This window comes from Dendropsophus ebraccatus, chromosome 11 (assembly GCF_027789765.1).
Source record: "Dendropsophus ebraccatus isolate aDenEbr1 chromosome 11, aDenEbr1.pat, whole genome shotgun sequence".
Lineage (NCBI taxonomy): Eukaryota > Metazoa > Chordata > Amphibia > Anura > Hylidae > Dendropsophus > Dendropsophus ebraccatus.
Window position 1 is genome coordinate 44,577,851 of NC_091464.1, and position 22,680 is coordinate 44,600,530.

Below are 22,680 nucleotides of genomic sequence, written 5' to 3' on the forward strand. Positions count from 1 at the left end.
TTAACAAGGAGAAAAATGCGAGGGTAACTAGATGGTTTCTGTCCCTCCAAAACTTTAATTTCACGGTGGAACACAGGCCAGGAAAGTTACAGGCAAATGCTGATGCCCTATCAAGGGTACACTGTCTGTGGGGACAGAATGCTCAGCCCTCCGGTCTGAAAAAGAGGGGGGGGATATGTAGACATGTCACTGGAGAAGTATTTGAGGGGAGGTACATCTCACCCAGGCTAAGGCATATGGTGAGGTGGTGAATCCAGGTGAGATCTGTCACTCAGCAGTGTTATGCTGCTGAGGGTTTTTTCCATGTTCCGGGCCTGGATTTACTGGAATGGTGGGTAGGTTGGTAGTGGGACCTGCCATTCCCCTCCCCCGGTCCAGTTCGGGTGTTGCAGGCAGGTGTGCCTTGTTAAGCCTGCAGCAGGTAAAAGCTCCACAGAGCTAGAGGGAATTGCTCTCAGCCAGGGTGAACAGCCTGCATGCTGTGTTTCCTGGGAGCAAGGAGTTCTATCACTGCTGGGGCCTATTCACACTCCACGATACCGCCTATGGAAGTGACAGGTGACCTGTGTTAGTAAGTGCCCAGACGGGCAAGACCTTTTTTGTTTTGTGTTATTATCAATGCACGGTGTTGCTGTATTTATGTTGCTGGACCGTTTATGCTACAATTAAACACCAAAGCGGTTTTTAAGTCCAAGTTTGCTGCCTGAACTGTGTCCTAACACACCATTCCCCCGGGAAGATCCCTACAATATATATATATATATAAATAGACACACACACACCATGGTACCTTGGTTTAAGAGTAACTTGGATTGAGAGCGTTTTGCAAGAAGAGCTCACAGTTTTTCAAAATTGTAGGAGCATTGCTTTGGTTTAAGAGCTCCCTGTACTGGGTGGGAGGCGGAGTGGAGGAGGGACATAGTCTGCATAGCGGGGTCTACAGTCCTGTACTCTGATCCATTAAGTCCTCCTCACCTTCCAAATCATGGCAGATCCACTTCAGGCTGGGGCTTACATCAGGGGACAGGACTGTGGAGATAATATCTTCATAGCTGTAACCCCTATCTCCCCGGAAAGAGAGTGCTCTGCATTTACTTGCCCACATCTGCCCTCCTCATTCCTTCATGCTCCCTGCAGTCTCTGTCAGCCCTTGTGTTTCCCATCCTCTCCATTACTGTACAGTAACTTATAATATTTGTTTTACAAGTTATAAAGAATATAAAATTATTTTTAGTGTGGAACCAATTGTCTGCATTTCAATGATTTCTTATGGGAAAATTTGCTTTGTTTTAAGAGTAATTTGGATTACAAGCACGGTCCTGAAACGAATTATGCTCGTAATCTAAGGCATCACTGTGTGTATATATATATACTGTAGAATATCTGTCTGTCTATATCTGCAGCATATCAGGATAATTTATTTGCATAAATATTTACATTGACGAGCCCTACAAGATTAACTATTGTAGTTGAGCTGGGAATTTCCCTTTAAGCCTTAAAAGGGTTCATTAAAAAAAAAAAAAGGGAATAAAAGTATGATTATAAGGGGAGGTGGGTGGAATGTCAGACCACTGGGCTCATCATGATCTCAACACAACTCCAGAGCTCCTGCCTGAAAGAAGTTACTATGTGCATACTCAACTAGGGGAGTGATGAAGATAGTCAAACACTGTATGCCACTATGTTTAACACACCCATAGACAATCTATAGTGTGGCAGTCTAGCATGCGGTTCCATTCAGAGGGGAGCTTCAGGAATCCCGTCCTCCAGATTGCAGGGTGTTCCAAGGATGGACCTCCGTGATCATACTCAATCCCTATTCTGTAGATATACGAGAAATTTCTATGGTGGCAAAAACCCTTTGACACAATGTAAAATAATGTAAGAACAAGAAGTAAGGGCCCTATTCCACCGGACGATTATCGTTTGCATAATTGTTAACGATCTCAAACGACCGCTATTGCGAAAGACCTGAAAACGTTCAGTCATTTCCATGGAACGATAATCGTTACTTATGATCGTAATTGCGATAGTATTCCTTCGCTATTTATTCGCTATTGCGTTCGTATCTATTGCGAACGACCGAACGATGTCTTATTCCATGCGAACGATTTGCAAACATTTTGCGAACGAGCAACGATTAAAATAGGTCCAGGTCTTATAAAGCGATCAACGATTTCTCGTTCAGTCGTTAATCGTTAACTGCATTTCAACCGAACGATTATCGTTTAGATTCAAACGATTTAACGATAATCTGAACGATAATCGTCCGGTGGAATAGGGCCCTAAAAGTTGTGGAAGAAAGAAGGGAAGAAGTTGGCCATAGGAACATATGTTGTTTTCTCTAGGTTTTATGTGGCCCCTGTGACTTGTACTATCATTAGTAATCTCCTCATTGCTCACAGCTCCATCCCATCATGCCATGAGTCATCCTCACTTCTGTCTCTATCATTTGGAAAGTTCACTTTCTTCAGGTAAATAACTCTCTGTAGGCAGCTGATTGCTACTGAGACTTAACCTTTTTGATAGAAGATTTAAAATATATTTTTCTCACATAATATAAATGTGCGCAGCTCTTAGCAGGGAGAAAACAGATCAACCCTTCCATTTCATCTGCAGTAATTGCTTGGTAACAGGCGGCCAGTGTTCACACACACATGGTCATTTGGATTCAGAAAGCCATGGTCAGAAAGGTCATCAGCTTTGTACTAGATGAGCCCTTTGATTCGTTTATCTATCTTTTAGTTGTTGTTTTTTTTCTAAGAAAATGTTCTCAAATAACGGGGTACTCATTGTGATTGAATTATGGTATCTGTGTATTGCCTTTCAGAGCTGAACTAGAGCATGTTGCACCCGCCACAACACAAACATGTAGCACCCTAAAACATTAAACTGGAGACCAGAACATGCACATCTTCCCTCTTGTCTCCTAGATGGAGAGAATATGGTTTACTAACAGCAATGTATCGCATGACCCTGCTCAGTCTGCTAAATAGCTAAGAGGGCTTAAAGGGGGTGGGGATTAAATGAACTGGTGTCAGAAAGTTATACAGATTTGTAAACTTTTTCTGTTTACAAATCTCAAACCTTACAGTACTTATCAGCTGCTGTATGCCTAGCACGAAGTGGAGTATTCTCTACAGTCAGACACAGTGCTCTCTGCTTCCACCTCTGTCCATGACAAGAACTGTCCAGAGCTGTAGCAAATCCCCATAGAAAACCTTTACAGCTTTGGACAGTTTCTGTTAGTGACAAAGGTAGCAGCAGAGAGCACTGTTTCTAATAACAGTTCCTGTAGGACGGACATACAGCAGCTGATTTATAAACAGAAGTACTGTGTTTCACTAATCTGTGTAAATTTCTGACACCAGTTAATTTGAAAACAATTTTGTTTCTCTGAAAAATATGGGAGGGGGGCATAAGTAACTGTTTTATTTTCCACTGGGTAGGTGATAAACGTTAGATCCCAGATGCCAGTTGCAAGAACTCCTCTACCCTCCAAAAAACTGTTGGTTTTGAGGAAAGTTGCTATAGGTTGGTAAGTTAGTAGCCTTAGAAACACTTTGGTGATGTTCCTGTCAGTGAGGAAAGAAGGATAGACACAGAATGTGTAATTAAAATAAGTAAAAGGAACTGAACCTCTCACATTGACATTTATAAATGTAATATTCCATAACAAAGAAAAGAGCAATGCTTAGTGTATACAAAGGATCAGACATCTGGAAGATTACTCAGGATATTATAGTATTTTGTTTGATATTATCAATAGAAGGATCTGGAGGGGCAAGGTGGTGGTGGTGTTGGGGAGGTCTAATGTGCCTCCTTAGAGAGGTTGGCAATCTGGCACCAGGAATTTCATAGGCCAACCAATGACCCCCAGGGTAAATGTATGCAAATCAATAAAATCCTAAAAGAAGAGAAAAGCTGTCTCTCTTGTCTCTAATGCCACCTAATGGAGGTAGCTTCCCAGTAAATAAATGCTTGATCTGGTTAAGAGACCTGAAACATACAGTAACTAAGGATTTAAGGATGAACCAAACTAGAATCTCCAATCCAATCTGTAGACCAGCTTGGCAGCCTCTTCAAGGAGAGATAATTCCATTAGACATACAGCTATTTCCTCTCATTTAGCCAACCAGCACCCCTCTCTATACAGTTGCGAAGAGGGTGGTAAAACAGAACAGTGAGAGGTGTTGAAGCCAGGGGCACTTAAAGGAGAAATTTTATTTATTTATTGTATTGTATTGCCCCCCCCCAAAAAAAAATTATATGAATCAACAATATACACTTATTATGGGAAATGCTTATAAAGTGCCTTTTTCCCTGCACTTACTACTGCATCAAGGCTTCACTTCCTGGATAAAATAGTGATGTCACTTCCTGGATAACATGGTGATGTCACGACCAGACTCCCAGAGCTGTGCAGGCTGTGGCTGCTGGAGAGGATGATGGCAGGGGGGACACTGAGGGACACAGGGCACTGGAGGGACACTGAGCATCCCCCTGCCATCATCCTCTCCAGCAGCCACACCCAGCACAGCTCTGGGAGTCGGGTCGAGACATCACCATTTTATCCAGGAAGTGAATACAATGCTTTAAAAAAAAATTCTCCTTTAATTTCCTTGACTCTTTACATTGGCAATAACAAGTGTTTTTTGGAGGCTAGGATCCAAGGACGACCTATTTTTCAAGTAACAAATTCCCTATAATCCTATATTGAATACATACAAAGCCGGCATATATTGATACATGTATTGTAACATAGGTCTTAAAATAATACATTTAAACATTTTTTGAAAGATTTACCTTCGAGCCCGACTTTCAGATGGTGTTTCAGCTCCCGTGTGCAATCGAGGGAAGAGGCCAGATCTCCTTTTTATTGGGCTCTTGGACTGTGTCTTTGTTACTACTGCAGGGGGCTGTAAAAAAAGTGACACAAAACAATACAGCAAATATTTTTTTTTATTGCTCCGATACATCTCAAATTAAAACTGGTGCACCTTTGCTAATAGTTTTGGTCAAATTTATCCTATTGTTTTATTTGTTATATGCAGCTCTTAGATGGACTTAGGGAAATAGCTCCTGACATCATGAGCCAATGGGGTTACATCATGCCAACTGGGCACTGTATGCATCACAAAATATATGTCATACACCGTATGCATCACTGCTCTCTAAATATTCACCAGGCCTGGTTTTGCATCATATGGGAGCAGGGAGGCTGGTGATAGATAGATATCCCTGTTTCTGTAGGTATATTCCATTCAATTGAGTGTGCCAAGAAAACTGAGCAGTGCACTGCCAATCATGTTGAAGGCTGATACTTGTGAATGTGTCTCCATGTTCACTAACTGCACATAAACCCTTTATGAGGTGTCATCCTGCAATTTTGAGTAGCTCTCTTTCATTAGATGAAGGGGAGTAACTCATGACAGCGTGATCAGACTACACATTGCCGCTTTGTAGTCTGTAACCATGGAGACATATCTGCATACAACTCAAGAGCATTTCCTTGCAAAATATTATTGATTTTTTTCTTTAAACAGTCTAAGAAGCTGAATGCAAAAATTAGCTTCTTAAATTAAACTAAGACTGTATTGAAGCCATAGCCAGAGTTATCACTAAGCTGTGCTTTTTGGTAAGGAATATGAAAAAAAAAGTGAGCGACTGTAAAAAGCCCAATATCTGAGTAAAAGGTTTGGAATTACAATTAATATTTCCAGATTGCACCGCTTAGAGCTTATAGGCAGGATGGCTATACCATCTACGATAGACCAATAGCGGGATACTGCTTTATGGTCAGTTGTCACTTTATCAAACTTGTTTAGTATCTATGTATATTCCAATGTTATGTTATATTGAAAAAAAACTGTAGAGACCGCATTGTTTTCTGTTAGACAATATACACGTAATATAAAAAAAACACCAGTAAACATTGGCAATGCTTACAGAGAATGTGGTTTTGGTGAGTTCAGCAGTTGTGTGCACAATTCCTCCACTAAGGCTTCCCGATATGCCCCCAGATTGGTGCTTTTTCTGACTTCCCACCATAGTTTCCATGGAATGACTGCGCACCCGGATTGCTCTCTTAAACAAAGAAAAAACAGAGAAAACAAATAGACTTTATGTGCCAGCCATATGGCCATGAAGAATGTTTGCTATCAGATAAGCAGCATTGTTTACTGCATGTAGATTAATCCCCACTACAGATGAGCAAACATGCTTTAGCAATTATAGTATAGTATAGTATATATTCACTCGAGTATTGGGCAACTTGAAAGTATTCAACATACGAGCCAGTACTGCATGCTGTGCAGGTGCTTGTTAACAAAAAGCTTGTTGAAAGGCTGGTGAGCCGTCTGCCTGATGCATTTCCACAGTCTGATAAAGTATACCTGTCATGATCGGGCCTTCTGGATCAGCAGAGAGTTTGAGTCTCCACTGATATGGAGACGAAATAAGGCGACTCCGTTATAGCTGTGTTGTCATATCCATGGATACCCGACCTTCTGGATTCGCAGAGGATTTCTCCACTGATCTGGAAAGTCTGATTGTTACACTTTGAACCACATGGGGAGAGAGGGAGCAGGGAAAGTATGCTTACTAGAGCGGTCTTCTATCTGTCTCGCAGCGCAGCCAATCAGTTGAGGCTGAGCAGCAAAAGTGAAGGCAGATAGAGACTGGAACAGTAAGTATCCTTCCCCCGCTCCCCTCGCCACCAACAGAGAAAGTCAGGCCCTCAGGGGGTTAATGTACCCCCCTGGGTGCCAGACTGTCACTTTCAGATTAACCAGGTACCCTCCAGGTGCATCTGGATAAATACTCAAGTCTTCCAATGTGTTCAATGGCGCTCGCTACTCAAGTCAAACACTCAAATTTTGAGTAATGAGCATTTGGGTATTTTGATGCTTGCACATTTCTAATCTCAACATATATTGCCAGCAGAACGTGCCCTTCTCAAATATCTGATACATTTATATCCTTTGCTCAATTGATGTGTTATCTGTTACATTTTTCACGGTGACTCTAGAAACCATATCTTTCATGCATATTTTCTGACTGACTTTTAAGATTTTACATGGTTCTATACGGATAATAGGGTTCTGGAGAAAATGTCACACCATGACAGAGACAGCACTGGTTTGCACTCTACCAATATTAAATCCATTTAAAGACAATAAGCAGCCGATGTACTAGCTATAGGGTAATGTGATTTTTTATTTTCTATTTATATGATGTTAGAAAATTCTAGGTCTTTCATATTGAACTTTGTCAGGCAGAAAATATGAGACTTATGTTATTGGGTAACTATATATATATATATATATATATATATATATATATATGCCTAGAGTAAATATAGGTCTTGTGCAGAATAGCCGAAACACAGGATACAGGCAGCAAAGGATCAGTCAAAGGACCAACCTGTCCAATGACCAAGAACAGAGTGGAGGCCACAGATGTTCTTCTCGATAGAATTTACTTAAACAGACAAGACTTATGTCTGCTTTTATATCTTTTATCAAAAAGAATGCTGACAGACTGCGCATGTTCAACCAACTACCCTTTTTGAGGTTCCCCGTTCTTGTGATTTTTGGCATCTGAATAGTCGAAACCCACCAATTAAACATTTAATATCCCATGACGTCACTAGAGCTATAGGTGGAAACCCCTTTAACATCATAACTCCCTACTGCATATTACGCAGTCAGGCAAAGTAATGGAGTGCTATATATATTAAATTATTCACATTACTTATTACCAATGCAAAGGGCACATTTTTTAGTTTAGTGAACAACATACTGAGACGCAACACCCAATTTTTCTCAAATGAGAATTTAATTGAAAGTGGCCTTGCAAGGCGTTCTGCACTCCAAAGCAATTATAGAGCATCTAGTATGTTATTACAAGTCAAACATCTCACCAGACGACCATGCCAGCTATTATCTTCCAAAGTGGCACAGCTACCAGGGGTTTAACTGCTGATCAAACCCAGAGACTGCGTATTGAAGTTTAACTGCTGCTAACATCAGAGCGGCACTCTTTAATTAACCATTCTGCAGCTGTCTCCATCCACTTTAAATGTCAGATCTGGCAGCTATCCCGGGATTCGTACATGCCATCTGGTCATGGTATGTCAATTATTGAAAGCACTATATATAAATATATATGCCTGCATGTTTAATGGGAAATATTTCCCTCTTTTGTGGAACTGTGGTCATCGAAAGGTAACTGGTAATTAGAAATGCATTTACATGCCGGAATCGGAATTGCATGTGTCCATTCAAGTAATACATGCTTGGGCTATGTATGCCAGTCCAGAGCAAAACTATTCAGAAAGCAAAAAATAGCACTACACATAGTAATATATAGTACAATACTATAATATAATATAGTAATATACCAAACAGACTACATAAACATACAGATGTGTCCACCCTTACCTTTCCTTGAGTTTAGGTAAAGCAAATGTACCACTTTGCTTGCTGGAATTTTTTTTATATTACCTGCTCGGTGCCAGTGTGTAAATCCCGGTGGCATGGTCCATTTTTCCCTCCATATGCGCCGGCTTCGCGATCTGCAATTCAGCCCTTGGTGACGCAGCCAGATTTGATACAGAGCCGTGTCACCCAGAGGAGATATTAGTGCACCAGGGCATAGAGCAGGCCAAATTTAAGATTGTGAAACTGGCAGGGAAACCTGGGCAGTTTGAAAAATGGACCGTGCCACCAGCACTGACCAGGTAGTTAAAAAAAAAATTCTGTATGCGAAGTGGTACATTCGCTTTAAGGATTCCAAATTCTTATTAATCAAATTAAAAACAGCTTCACAACATGGTAGCAAAACCCTCCACCGGCTGCGGTTCACATCACAACCTTTGGATGGCCATACATAGACATATTGCCTAATCTACCAACCAATAATATGTTTTTGCTTTCTTTTCTTTATAAGATAGACTTCTTATGACATACTTTTTGAGATATACTGAACTACAAGGAAAGGTAAGGAAAAATAGGTGTAACTATGTGGTATCATCTTCTGCTTATTGGGATCAGCATTTTCATACCATCCATCTTTGAGAAGCCCATCAAGTATCTTTAGGCATGCACGAAGAGGTTAACAGCTTAAGGTGGCTTTATTACTGATCTTAGGAATCAAGCCTCCTTAATGCTCTTGAATCCTCCAGCCATGTTCCCAAATGTAGTGGAAAACCTTGCAGAACCAGAACCAGAAGAGGGCATAATAACAGTAAAGTCCACATTAATCCGTTTGGTTTTCTTATTTAACACTAAAGTCTAGAAGACTTGAGGTGGGTTATTCTGCATGGGTACACTATCTATACTCACTTTGAAAGACTCCAGGAAGCCTCCATGAGCACCATTCTCAAGCTTGTCCTCCTCTGGACCAAGGCCAAGCATAGCCTGTGTGTGCACATGAAGGTCATCGTGAAGATTGTCTAAAAGAGCAGCTCTTGTCCGATCCTATATAAAATAGATTAACAAAATGCAAACCCTTTACTCTCAAATGTGTAACGCAAATAGTTATCATTTATGAAGCTGCACTGCTTTAGAACCACTATTTGTAATAATATATGTATTTTACATGGTGTTTACTTACCTCAAGCTTAGCAAACTTGTCAGACTTGCAGCAAGCATGCTCACCATTGATGAGTTTGGTCAGTAAAAATTCACGGAACTCTGCATTCTGGAAAGATAGAAAAGTCAATAAATCTCTAGATTTGTTTTATTGAAGAAGTTACTTACAATAGTAAACTGCTATATTTCACAAATTAGAAATATGGACTAGTTAATGATCTAACAAATTGGTTATATGGTTATATATAACTGTGACTTTGTATTGACCAGTTTCTTGAAAATGTATTTCACCTAAGGAAATATAGTTATAGTATAGTTATCCTGTAATGGCCACTATTTTTACAGGGGCATTTCAGCTATACTTTTTTTTTTTTCTTTTTCTTTTTTATATATAATAGACTTGGGGTACTTAATACTTTAAAAAATTAAACTCATTTGCCGTGAGCCCCTGAAGCTGTTGCCCGGATAGTGCACAGATCTCACTGCTCCCCACTTTTCTGACATGTCAACCCTCCAAAGAATTTCCTTTCATCAGTGTAAGAGGTGGGTGACTGCTGCAGTCAGTGGTTGGCAGAGGAAAAGGAAGAAGACTCCTGTTCTGTAAATTCATGGGTGTCACTTTTTCGCACCTTTATCTTTACCAGTGCCAGGTCATGTCTCGCAGCTAAAAAAAACTGCAGTGCAGGTAAAACTCCTACTGTGTATTAGGTGGTGCAGTATAATTTCCCTTTAAAGCTGAGCCGCCTCCATACAGTATTAAACATGACTCAAGTACAGTTTTGTCCATTACAATCGCAATGTGATCCTAATAAATAATTTTGCAATACATACTCTACCAACAGGGCTCAGTGGTGAGAAATCAGAAAGTGTGAGACGTAATGAACACATTTGGTATTCAGATTTCCTTGCTTCTCTCTCATCTCTATGTGACCAGCAGGGACTCACAGGGTTGGTAGCTGACACGCTGACGCATTTATGACAGCTCAGGGAGAATCATGACTAATATTTTGACTGCCAAAAGCTGGCACTCATTTTCTTTCCAAACGTGGGTCTGCTCCCTGCTGAGTACAGAGAAATAGGCTGAGAGGAGAAATTAGTTAATTTTATTGAGTCATGGCCTGCTCGGCTCCCTGAGTCACTATTAGGTGCTGTCTGTGGCAGGTGTCTCAGCTGCAAGGGATTACATGAGTGACTGCACATCTGGGAGGGAAAGGAACACTGTGAACATAAGCCATAAACCATAAATGTGCAGAACTAGGTGATCACTTCTATTCCCTGTGTGTGCCATAGGTTGTTTTACAGATCCCTGCTGCTCTATACACTTATCACTATGCAGGAGTCCAAACTTTTTAGAGACTTCAGAATTCAAGTCTAAAATAGAGTAAGGCTATGTTCACACAAAGTCAAAATTATTAAAAAGGCGGACGATTTTTATATTTAAAATAAAACGGCCATTGTTGCCGCGATCTAACTGACTGCAATGGCAATGTATTGAAGTCAATGGGAAGACGGACGTCCAATGCACACAATGCATTGAATAAAGGGCGGACGGCAAAAAAATGAAAATGATCATTATTTTCGGATGTCTTTTGTAAACAGCGGACGTTTTTTTATTAGTAGTTCACACACAGTGTTCCTTTTGTCACCGTTCTTTCACCGTCTTTACTATGAAATTCAATGGACTTTTCAATTAAGACACACCCAAAATCCATTTAGTTACCCAAACTAAAATAATGTACAAACACCAGTCATTGCACTAAGGGGAGACTAGGCTGCTAAATAACATCTGTTATTGTAGCCTCAAAATAGCGGACGTCATTTTAAACGGAGCTAAAAAAAACTTTGTGTGAACATAGACTAAGGCTGGGTTCACACTACGTTTTTGCAATCCGTTTTTTTTTTCATCCCTTTTTTTTGCAAAAAAACGGATGAAAAATGAATAGAAAAAATGATGCAAGTGTGTGCATTCATTTTTCCATTGACTTCAATTATAAAAAAAAGAAAACTGATCCATTTTTTTTAATAATGGAAGTCAATGGAAAAACGGATGCGCACAGTTGCATCCTTTTTTCCATCCGTTTTTTGCAAAAACACGGTTGAAAAAAATGGTTTGCAAAAACGTAGTGTGAACCCAGCCTTAAGGTGTTAATACCCATAGGAGCAAAGTCAGCGAAACCTGACCATTTCAGCAGGACAGGAACGGCTATGTGTATTGGAGTGTACGGTGCTACAGACCAGGCTTGATACATGCACAAGAATACATACGCTAGAAACATCAACATAAACAATAATCAGTGAGAACCAGGTCAAATAATTGCAATTGTAATGCCCCACATGGTTCATACACTTTGTTTGTAGAGAAAACACATGCAGAGTATTGTCTTCTCTCTCTAAATAATAATAATAAAAAAAATCTCAAATGAACTGGTGTCAGAAATGTTATAGATTTGTAAATTACTTCTAGTTAAAATAAAAAAAAAAGCCTTCCAGTACTTAGCAGCTGGTGTATGCCCTGGACAGCAAAAACACGGGGTATTTTGTTTGTGTCCTTTTAAGTAAAATACAAAATAACCAGATATATTGAATTGTTGGCAGTAAAATGTAGAGCCCTGTATAAGCATGGCACTTAATTCTGGGTTATTTATAATGGAGGTTTTAGTTCATGTTGTTCTGCACATCTGGTGTTGTTGAATAAAATGAATGTTACCGTACAGCAACGAGATTGTTTATCAGGATAAAAATAGCTTTCATGCCCTGTGCCTTATGTCTCCCTGCAGAGCATGTATACATTTACATTTCTTACTTTCTGAAATACTGGCGGATTTGGAAGTGGGGGCCCAAAAGACGGGACATCTTCTCGTGCAGTTACCGAGACCTGGATAAGGGGAAAGAAAAAAGACAAAGATTAGGAACAATGCTCGTAACATTTATTCCTCCAGGATTTTAGTGTAACCTCTTCCTAATTTTCCATTTTTCTATCAATATTATAAAATAAAATCTTGCAGCTTTTCATTCTCAGTACTGGGGCAAAAACTAAGCTGAGACTTCCTCTTGTTTTTGCAGTGATAAGAGGAGGCTGCTGTTAAGGGATCCGCACAGCACTGCAGCAAAATGTGACACAAGTAGATAGAGGGGACAATAGCAGCTCCCTGGGGATAACTTCTGCAAAGGTTACAGAGCATGCTCATTAATGTTTCACATTCATCTCAAGGAGACAGAGTCTGTCTATTGTTGTCTATATCCATGAGTCTTGCTGTAAAGTGTGTAACTAAATGCTATTAAAAACAGCTCAGGCAAGATGGCAGCCCCCATAACAATGTACAAAAAAACAGAAACAGATTGGAATAAAAAAAACATGTTTTATTATCTGATTCTAATCAGTGAAAGATTTAGGTGATACATTCCCTTTGTCAGGTGCCTACCAGATGGAGCTGCATATAGGTGTGGCACTTCAGCCTCCAAAGCAAATACTACAAGCTGATAGCTGTGGCACTTCTGAGGAATAATGCAGTTTTATAACTTTGCAAATGGCTGTCAACAAAGACAAAAGCATCACTTGTTTTACCTCCCAACCATCTATCCGCCTGTGTCTGCAGCTCTGTACCTGACAGATTCTCTTTAACTATAATATACAGCTTATCAAGAATGGCTGTTGTCTGCAAATGAGTGATACTTCAGAATCTAGCATTGTGGAGAACCAATTTCTATAGCCACTAACAGCTCAAGAGCTTTATATATATATATATATATATATATATATATATATATATATATATATATATATATATATATATATGTGTGTGTGTGTGTGTAGACATGGAGCCAATGACTATAGCTCACAACCTGTGCTTTCACTATGATATTTTAGTCATACCAGTAGAGAATGAGATTTATATGGGTCAATTACACAATCCATAAACAGATTAGCGATGCTTCCAGTAAAATGACTGTTCTTGTATTGGTCGACGCTCAGTCCACAACATGATTACTGATTTTAACCTGTTGTTATTGCATTAAATGTATGACCTAAACTATTTCACTTTATCAGAAAAGCTCCCTGTCATTATGGAAAGGTTAAAGCGCACGGCCTCCCGTTATGTGCAGCTTTTGGTGTTCTTAAGGCTCAGCTAACTAGCTAACTAGATGTCTTAAAGTAGAACTCCAGGTAGAGGTAAAAAAATTGAAACTTCTGCAAAAGCATAAAGCATTACTTACCTATCTATTCCAGTTTTGAAACTACCAAAAATCCATTACTTTTGGGGGGTTTTGTTCTGTTTTGTGTTTCTGCACTTCCTGGTTTATCAGTTGTACTCAGTACTACAGGTTCCAGAATGCAATGCTTTCCCTGAGCTGTTCATCACAGTCCCCCACCCTGCCTATTCCCCGCCCATATCTATTGCAGAACATCTAGGCTGTGTTCACACATTGCAGTTTCATTGTGTTACTGAATTATTTGCAGTACTTTATAATTTCATTGTTGTCCCACCCACACAGCACACTATATTCTCTACATGTAACACCACACAGCACACTGTATTCTCTACCTGTAACACCACACAGCACACTGTCTTCTCTACCTGTAACACCACACAGCACACTATATTCTCTACATGTAACACCACACAGCACACTGTATTCTCTACCTGTAACACCACACAGCACACTGTATTCTCTACCTGTAACACCACACAGCACGCTGTATTCTCTACCTGTAACACCACACAGCACGCTGTATTCTCTGTCTGTAACACCACACAGCACGCTGTATTCTCTACCTGTAACACCACACAGCACACTGTATTCTCTACCTGTAACACCACACAGCACGCTGTATTCTCTACCTGTAACACCACACAGCATGCTGTATTCTCTACCTGTAACACCGCACAGCACGCTGTATTCTCTACCTGTAACACCACACAGCACGCTGTATTCTCTACCTGTAACACCACACAGCACGCTGTATTCTCTACCTGTAACACCACACAGCACACTGTATTCTCTACCTGTAACACCACACAGCACACTGTATTCTCTACCTGTAACACCGCACAGCACGCTGTATTCTCTACCTGTAACACCGCACAGCACACTGTATTCTCTACCTGTAACACCACACAGCGCGCTGTATTCTCTACCTGTAACACCACACAGCACACTGTATTCTCTACCTGTAACACCACACAGCACACTGTATTCACTACCTGTAACACCTCATAGCACGCTGTGTTCTCTACCTGTAACACCACACAGCACGCTGTATTCTCTACCTGTAACACCATACAGCTCGCTGTATTCTCTACCTGTAACACCACACAGCACGCTGTATTCTCTACCTGTAACACCTCATAGCATGCTGTATTCTCTACTTGTAACCCCACACAGCACGCTGTATTCTCTACCTGTAACGCTGATATTGGATGGAATAAAGTAAAGAACTTTTTTTGATTTTTTTTTTCTTTTCATTTCCACGCACATATTATGATTAAGCATCTGTTATCTTCGAAGTTGAGCCCCACAATAAGGCTCTGATCCTCTCTGCCATTTAGCATCATTTACATGTGTTACTGCATCATTTTTGTGAATACGCTGCAGTACTGCAATGACACTACAACATGTGTGAACACAGCCCTAATTTCACGGCACACTTCTGCATAATTAGAGAAATTAGTGCAACACCTGCTTCTGGCCAGTCAGAGATAGTGAATCACTCAGGGGATCCAGCCAAGCCTCCTGTGACATCACGCCCTGCCCCCTGTCTGCATCATCAGCCTGATCTCAGCAAACACACACAATGTGAGAGAGGCATGGAAGATTTGTCTCCTAAGGTAGGAGAGCAGTGGGAGCAGGAGATAATGTGGATCCGCACAGAGGCCATATTTTTTCACTTCCTGGATGTCTATCAGCTACCAGTGTGGCAGAACCGCACAGATACGGTAATACATTGTATAGACACATCTATATAACTTTTAATGTACTTTTAATACAAAACAAGTTTTTCTTATCTGGAGTTCCCCTTTAAAACACTGTCTATGCCTATGTCATTTTAAATACACATAGATTACAGCAGCAGGAAGGACTTTCTTCTTTTTTTTCTTTTAATGGCTTTTTTTTCTGTGCAGAAATATGAACAAGCTGCTCTTTTTGCTGCAAATTTTTGTGTGTTTTTACTGCAGTCAATGGTATAGACAGGGGCAAGGACCACAATAATCTGCTGCAAAATCAGAATACAATAGACCAAAAAGGGGTGAAAATTCCAATTATTCACCTAAAAATAGGTGCTAAGCCCTTAATAGATTTCTCCCTATGGCTTTCCTACATATACAGTATGTGATATCCATTACCACTTCTACATTTCAGACAAACAAGGGTCCTCTGAGCCTATTTGGTAAATCAAGGTGACCACTTGTGGCAACGTATAAAAGGAGGCTACTGAATCTGTTTCATATTTTATAGCCTAGAATGAAAAGAGACATACACAGCCAACTCTCCATTTGTCTTATAATCCCCACTTCTTAGTCATTTATGGCATATCATGTAAAAAAACACAAATGTATAATGTAAAAAACCTGTAACTAGAATCATTATGAAGTCACTAATATAGGTAAATGTGGATGTAAATGCTGCCATGTCAGAGATTGGTGTCTTTAGGATCCCCATACAATTCAATACTACAGTGGAGCACAGAGCACCCAATGGATGTACTGTATTGGTGTCTTTAGGATCCCCACACAATACAATACTACAGTGGTGCACAGAACACCCACCCACCATACACTTTTGAAGGCCACAGCATTTCAAGTTTGTAGCCTACAGACAGGTGTTTTACCAATATCCCCATGCCCACTTGCACTATGATATTTACAGCACTGCCATATGCTGGAGGAGACCTACTTTTTTGCCATGGAGACAGGAGTGTGGGCACTTGTGGGGCACTTACTGTGTGTGGAGGTACTAAGAGGGGCGTCTACTGTGTGTGGGCATACCAAGGAGACACATACTGTGCGCACTGTAACTGTAAAGGGGTAGTTTAATTGTATTGGGAGTAGTATGGCTGGGTGCAGACACACAAGCTGACATCAGAACTAAATGGAGGCACAGACAGGACACTATTACTGTGTTAATACCACTGTGGAGCACTTGTATTATCATCTGGGCACAGTTCTATTGGAGTTTACTATAGTTTTGAGGGCAGTGGGGGCAGAAGCAGGCATAGGATAGGGACAGCAGAATAAGAAGTCTGTGTGGAGGGTGGACTGGAGATGCAAGGAGCCATACTGGCTGGAAGTAATCTCCATGGCAGACTGGGCCGGATACAGATACAAAGGGAACATGAGGAATTAGATATAACTGTACTGTAATCATAATGATCTGTGCAGGACTGGTATCTACCACTACCAATACTATTTGTCTGTGTATACTGTGTTTTATTTAGAATCAGTATGGTAGCAATGTGTAGTGATAGTCACCTATAAGTTAAAATTTTAGGAAAGATTTCTCACCACACAAGAACCTTCACACCATTTGCAGCCATACTGCATGGACACTACAGTATAAAGCCTGCTGGGAAAAAGTATACCCACTACACTGGAAAACACACTTCTTAAAGTAACATCTGAACACCTCAGAAGGAAAAAAAATTCCCCCTAATTTACTCAAAAATACACACACGAGAACAAAATCCATGCCAAGACATGAATCCAGTAATGTATTTGTTTGTATTGCATGTGTTTTCATGTAGGGACAGCTGGTATTTTAGTATTTTGTGATCTTTTAAATCATCAGGTCAATAAAATTAAGTCTGGCATATGGTTTTCCAATTTGCAGACCATTATGCTCTGGCCAGGGATACCTCCTCTCCATTATCCTCATAAAGCAACAATTCTACCTAATAACCCCATCTTTATAATACGCCTGTGTGAGTTTCTGCCTAGCAACCATCCTAATGGGGGAAGTTCCTGTCCTCAAATAATATTTGCACTAGAATATTGTCTGGCTAAAGCCAGCTGCTTCTTGGAAACAATTAACAGCTCTACACAAGCCAATCTGTTCTTCCAAGGACGCCTCACCAAACAGCACATTCTGTAACTCTTCATATAAACTGGCAATCTATTATAACAGTGCCGCCCCAGAAATTCATTTCTGGAGATCTAAGCAGCTTCCTCTTGTGAGCTCGGGTTTATTGTTTTATTGCTGTAAAACTTATGTGCCACCACCCACACCTCCTGTCAGTGCTTGGCCGTGTTTCCTCTAAATTGGCATTTGTAGTGATAGAAAATGTACACTGATAAGCAAAGCTGTTTTTCCAGGTTTCATATAATACCCAGTTATGAGCTGGCGATGGCCGAAACAGCTGTCTTTGACTTGTTAATTCCAGTAATACATTTATCAGATGTAATGAGTTCATTGTATTTTGTCAAAATGTCATCCTCCTTCAGTGGCTGATAAGTAGATGTTATGTCACTGCACATGTTCTTGGGACTGTCTATAGGACTAAATACATCAACTGCATTATCTCATATGATCAGACAGGCATCAAGCACAGAAAATGCAAGAAATTTAAAGAGCTCTTCCTCTTTTAAAAAGGTGTTCCCATCTGGATATTTCGGGTATATTCATAGTCCATAGGAAATGCTATAAATGTCCCATAAATATAGGTCCCATCTGTAGTCTGAGGGCTGCCTGGCTTCTTTTGACTTGCTGAAAAATAACAGCGTTATCTCAAGACAGGTGCAGGTCCCAAAGGTTAGACCTGTGTCTATTGGACATTAATGGCATGTCCTGTGGATATGTTATAAATATCCAGATGGAAATAACCCTTTAATCTTCTGTAATTCTATGTATATAAATACATTTTCTCTGTGGGTCACAGAAGATTAGCAATTTTCTCACTCCTGTCCTCTTCACTGGTGGAAGACAACTAGCTGCAGCAGGAGCCTCCCCCCTCTACTCTGTTTGCAGTTGTACAAATAGATTATTTATCAATTCCTCCACGTTACTAATGCCCCACCTTCTCATTAGGTTACAAGCCCAAGAGGGAGCAGATGAGAAGGAGGTTAAACAGGTTTTCAGAAGAAAACAATTGATTTATAGGATAGGTTATGAATAGTTGATAAATCCGGTGCTGATCAGCACCTGCACAACAGAAATTGCAATCCCTTGCACAAAAATTTTAATTAATGAAATTATTTAAGCTTTGTGCTCCACTTATCTTTTGGGCGGGGAGGGGCACGACAAAATATATGGATTTGGCAAAAATTAGGCTTAAGCCTATGTTCACATGTAGCAAAAGTGGTGGAATTCTGCGGTGGAGAATGCTGCCAGCCTCCCTGTCATAATGACAGTCTATGGGAGGCTCACGGACCTCCTCTCTCGGCGCTGAAGAATGAACATGTTCATTCTTCAGCGCAGAGATAGGAGCTGCACAAGCCTCCTATAGATTGTCATTATGACACAGAGGCTGGCAGGATTCTGCAGCGGAGAATTCTGCCACTTTTGCTTTGTGTGAACGTAGCCTAATATAATCTACCCCAGCACAATTTTTTTGCCTTGTATGCAGCGGCCTCTGATGGTTTTATCAAGAGATGTGAAAATATTTAGCATTTTATTGCATGAAATAAGTCATTCATCACCTACAAACCAGACAAAGTTCTGGCTATCACAGAACTATTAGTTTTTCATTAAGAAGCTCCTCCTACTCTGCACTCATTAACTGTATTAATTGCACCCATTTAAACTAATTAGCCATATAAAAAAAACACCTGTCCACACACGTAGTCACACTCCAACCTATCCACCATGGCCAATGCCAATTAAGAAAAAACATGGAAGAAACACAAGATGTCTATCAATCTTCCTTGGTCTGGGGCTCCATGCAAGATTTTACCTTTTGGAATAAGGATGATCCTGAAAAAGTCAGGAATCAGCCAAGAACTACTTAATCTGGTTAATGAACTGAAAAGAGCTGGGACAACAGTCTCAGATATGAGCATTAGTAACACACTACGCCACCATAGAATAAAATCCTGCAGGGCAAGCAAGGTCACACAAGCACATGTCCAGGCCCATGTCATGTTTGCCAATTACAATCTTGTTTATCCAGAGGAGGCACGAAAGAAGGTCATGTGGTCAGATAAGACCAAAATAGAACTTTTTGGTATCAACTTCACTTGTTGTGTGAACATGGAGGTGAAAACATCATACTTTTGGGGTGCCTTTCTGCAAAGGGGACAGGACAACTGCACTTTATTGAATGGAGGATAGATGGGTCTATATATCCTGCTTCTCTCAGTTAGAGCATTGAAGATGCTGGGTGTTCCAGCATTACAATTACTAAAAACACACAGCCAAGGCAACTTAGGAGTGACTCCATAAGATACATTTTAAGGTCCTGGGGTAGCCAATTTTCAGACTTTAACGCAATATCAAATCATTGGTGGAAGCTGAAACTCAATGTTGCTCAGCGACAGCCCGGAAACCTGAAAGATCTGGAAAAGATCTGTATAGAGGAGTGGAGCACCATCCCTGTTGCAGTGTGTGCAAAGTTCTGTAATTGCAAACAAAGCCTTCTCTACCAAATATTAGGCTGTTTTTTTTTTCTATTGTATTAAATACTTATTTCATGCAACAAAATGCTATACACTTTTTTTTATAGATTCTGTCTCTCACAGTTGAAGTGTACCTACGATAAAAAAGACTTCATTCTTTGTAGGTGGAAAAAAAATGCAAAATCGCATTGTATAAAATAGGTATTTTTCCCAATGTGTATGTGTATATATATATATATATATATATATATATATATATATATATAGTACAATAAAAGCTATGAGAGCGTGTACATGTGTGTGTATGCATGTACCATACCTTATAAGTTGTGAAGTCTGTCTCTGGATTCTCCACTTGCACCACAATATACGCATGCAGAAAGTTTGATGCAATCATGTCTGGAACAAAAGGGGTGTTGTCTTCTTGAAACACAATAGCTACTATGTCATTCCCAATGTGCCTTTTTCTCTGTAGCTGAAATGAAATAATTGTAAAAACAATAGATGATGTTATGGGTACCTTAGGTAGGTCACATTCTCTTGGTTACTCTATAGATACTTTTAGACTGAACTGTCACACTGTGCAACATTTTCTGTGCTTGAAAAATCTTATTAAAAAGGGACCAAAAGGATACTGTTTATCCTTAAAGAAAATGACATAAAGATCTGTGAATGGGGTACTCCATTGGGAATTCTGAGAAGAAGGATATGCAAAGCACTCTCTGACCCCACTTTTCCAGGTAGCCTTCCCTTAGCTGAGTGAGTAACCTTGCCAGGGACATTATCATTTGGGCACAAGTGCATTGACAGTTTTTATTTTGAGATGTCAGTGCCTGGTTATATATTCTGCCTAATACTCTGAAGTTCAGTTTAATGCCAAACATAAGATAGAGAAACAAGCAAAAAAAAAAAAAAAAATTAGCAAGCAAACTGGAAAATATATATTCATATGACAGCTATATAAATAGTAATCCTGTTAGACTAGTTAGAATCATTGCATTACATTTGTGCACTGCTCAATCTAAATCTATCTAATCCCTCTAGCCTGACTATTAAAGGGGTCCTCTGGGGAGCACAGATGGCATTACCTGTTCTGCACCGGGTTCGTGTTCGAGTCCATCCGAACCCGAACGATCGGCATTTGATTAGCGGTGGCTGCTGACCTTGAATAAAGCCCTAAGGCTATGTGGAAATCATGGATATAGTCATTGGCTGTATCCATGTTTTCCAGACAACCTAAGAGCTTTATCCAACTTCAGCAGCCCCAGCTAATCAAATACCGAACGTTCGGGTTCGGATGGACTCGAACCCTAAACCCGGTTCGCTCATCTCTGTAAAGGTTCCATCTAGACTAAAGTGTCCCCTGTAATGTATTTGTCAGAACTGTAGTATTCACTTTTGGCCACAAGAGGTTGCTAAAAAAGTATTACTATGTTGTAAAGCCAGCACATTGAAAGTCTATTGGGGATTAATGTACTTTCTATGTATGCTATTTTATGGTGCCAGAGTATCATTGCCAGACACGTCCCACTGGCCTGGCCTTTTATCTAAAGTTCCCACCGATGGGACATCAAGTTGCCTCATCTATTCTCCACCAATGGGGAATTAGCCATAATTTGTTCCTTATAGAGGGAGTATAGTGGGAGTTAGTTTGGTGTGTCATTAGTCTTAGAAAGTGTTCCTGACAAGTCTGCTGTTCCAGAGAGAGTTTACCCTTGGGCCTTGCTCCAGTGGCCAGGTGCCTGCTCCTGCCAGAGACTGTACCTTCTTCTCCAGATCCTGCTTGCAGGATTATGCTCTGCTAAAACCTTAAAGAGGGACAACTACCATTAGGGGAACCACAACCTGTCTAAATCTGGGATGACCAGTTGCTCAGGAAGTTCTTCTACTGACCAGGACTGTCCCCGCATTGGTTAAGTTGAAAGTAAAGCCAAAGTACCCCAACCCCAACCTACTTAAGCCTACCCAAGAGACTTTTGCAACTCAAGTATAACCTATCCAAAATTATCTCCAAGTAATAGGCTATGTTCACACTACGTAAAAGTGCGGCCGTTATTGCCATCAGCAACAACCGCCGTACTTTATGCAGTGTGGAACATTGCCTGCATTTCTATGGGATCCCAGCTGGAGCGTATACACATTGTATACTCTCCGGCCGGGATCGTGTGCGGACCCACAAATAACTGACATGTCAGTTTTCTGCGGCCGCAATTCAATGAAACCCTGTCAGTTCACACAATGAAGCAAGCGGCTGTGGCCGCTTGCTTCATTGTGTGCTGTGGGAGGTTCTCATACGGGTGCACGCTGATGCGCCCGCATCAGAACCCTAAGGCCAGAAAAATCATCCGGGCAGAGATCGGCCGTTACTTGACATGGCCGGGTCACGGAACGGCCGGTCTCATCCGCTGTGTAAACATGGCCTTACGAGGGATTTGGCAATCATACTCCAGCGCAAACCTCTATGTCTTAACTTGATCCTAAAAGATATTCTGTACTGCCACTTTAAAAACTCTTTAGTAAAGCATTCAAGTGGTTAA

The 22,680-nt window shown here is 40.5% G+C and overlaps 1 protein-coding gene across 7 annotated transcripts in view; it reads right to left on the reverse strand.

Moving 5' to 3' along the window:
* The window catches only part of RAP1GAP2 (RAP1 GTPase activating protein 2), a 384,075-nt gene that overhangs the window by 14,660 nt on the left and 346,735 nt on the right, over positions 1-22,680 (reverse strand). For all 7 annotated transcript variants that reach the window (XM_069944747.1, XM_069944746.1, XM_069944750.1 and 4 more), the window contains 6 exons: positions 20,463-20,618; positions 12,400-12,471; positions 9,619-9,705; positions 9,348-9,482; positions 5,950-6,087; positions 4,807-4,919 (listed from right to left, as the gene is read on the reverse strand). In XM_069944747.1, coding sequence (XP_069800848.1) covers positions 4,807-4,919; positions 5,950-6,087; positions 9,348-9,482; positions 9,619-9,705; positions 12,400-12,471; positions 20,463-20,618 — 701 coding nt within the window. The remainder of the gene's footprint in view (positions 1-4,806; positions 4,920-5,949; positions 6,088-9,347; positions 9,483-9,618; positions 9,706-12,399; positions 12,472-20,462; positions 20,619-22,680) is intronic.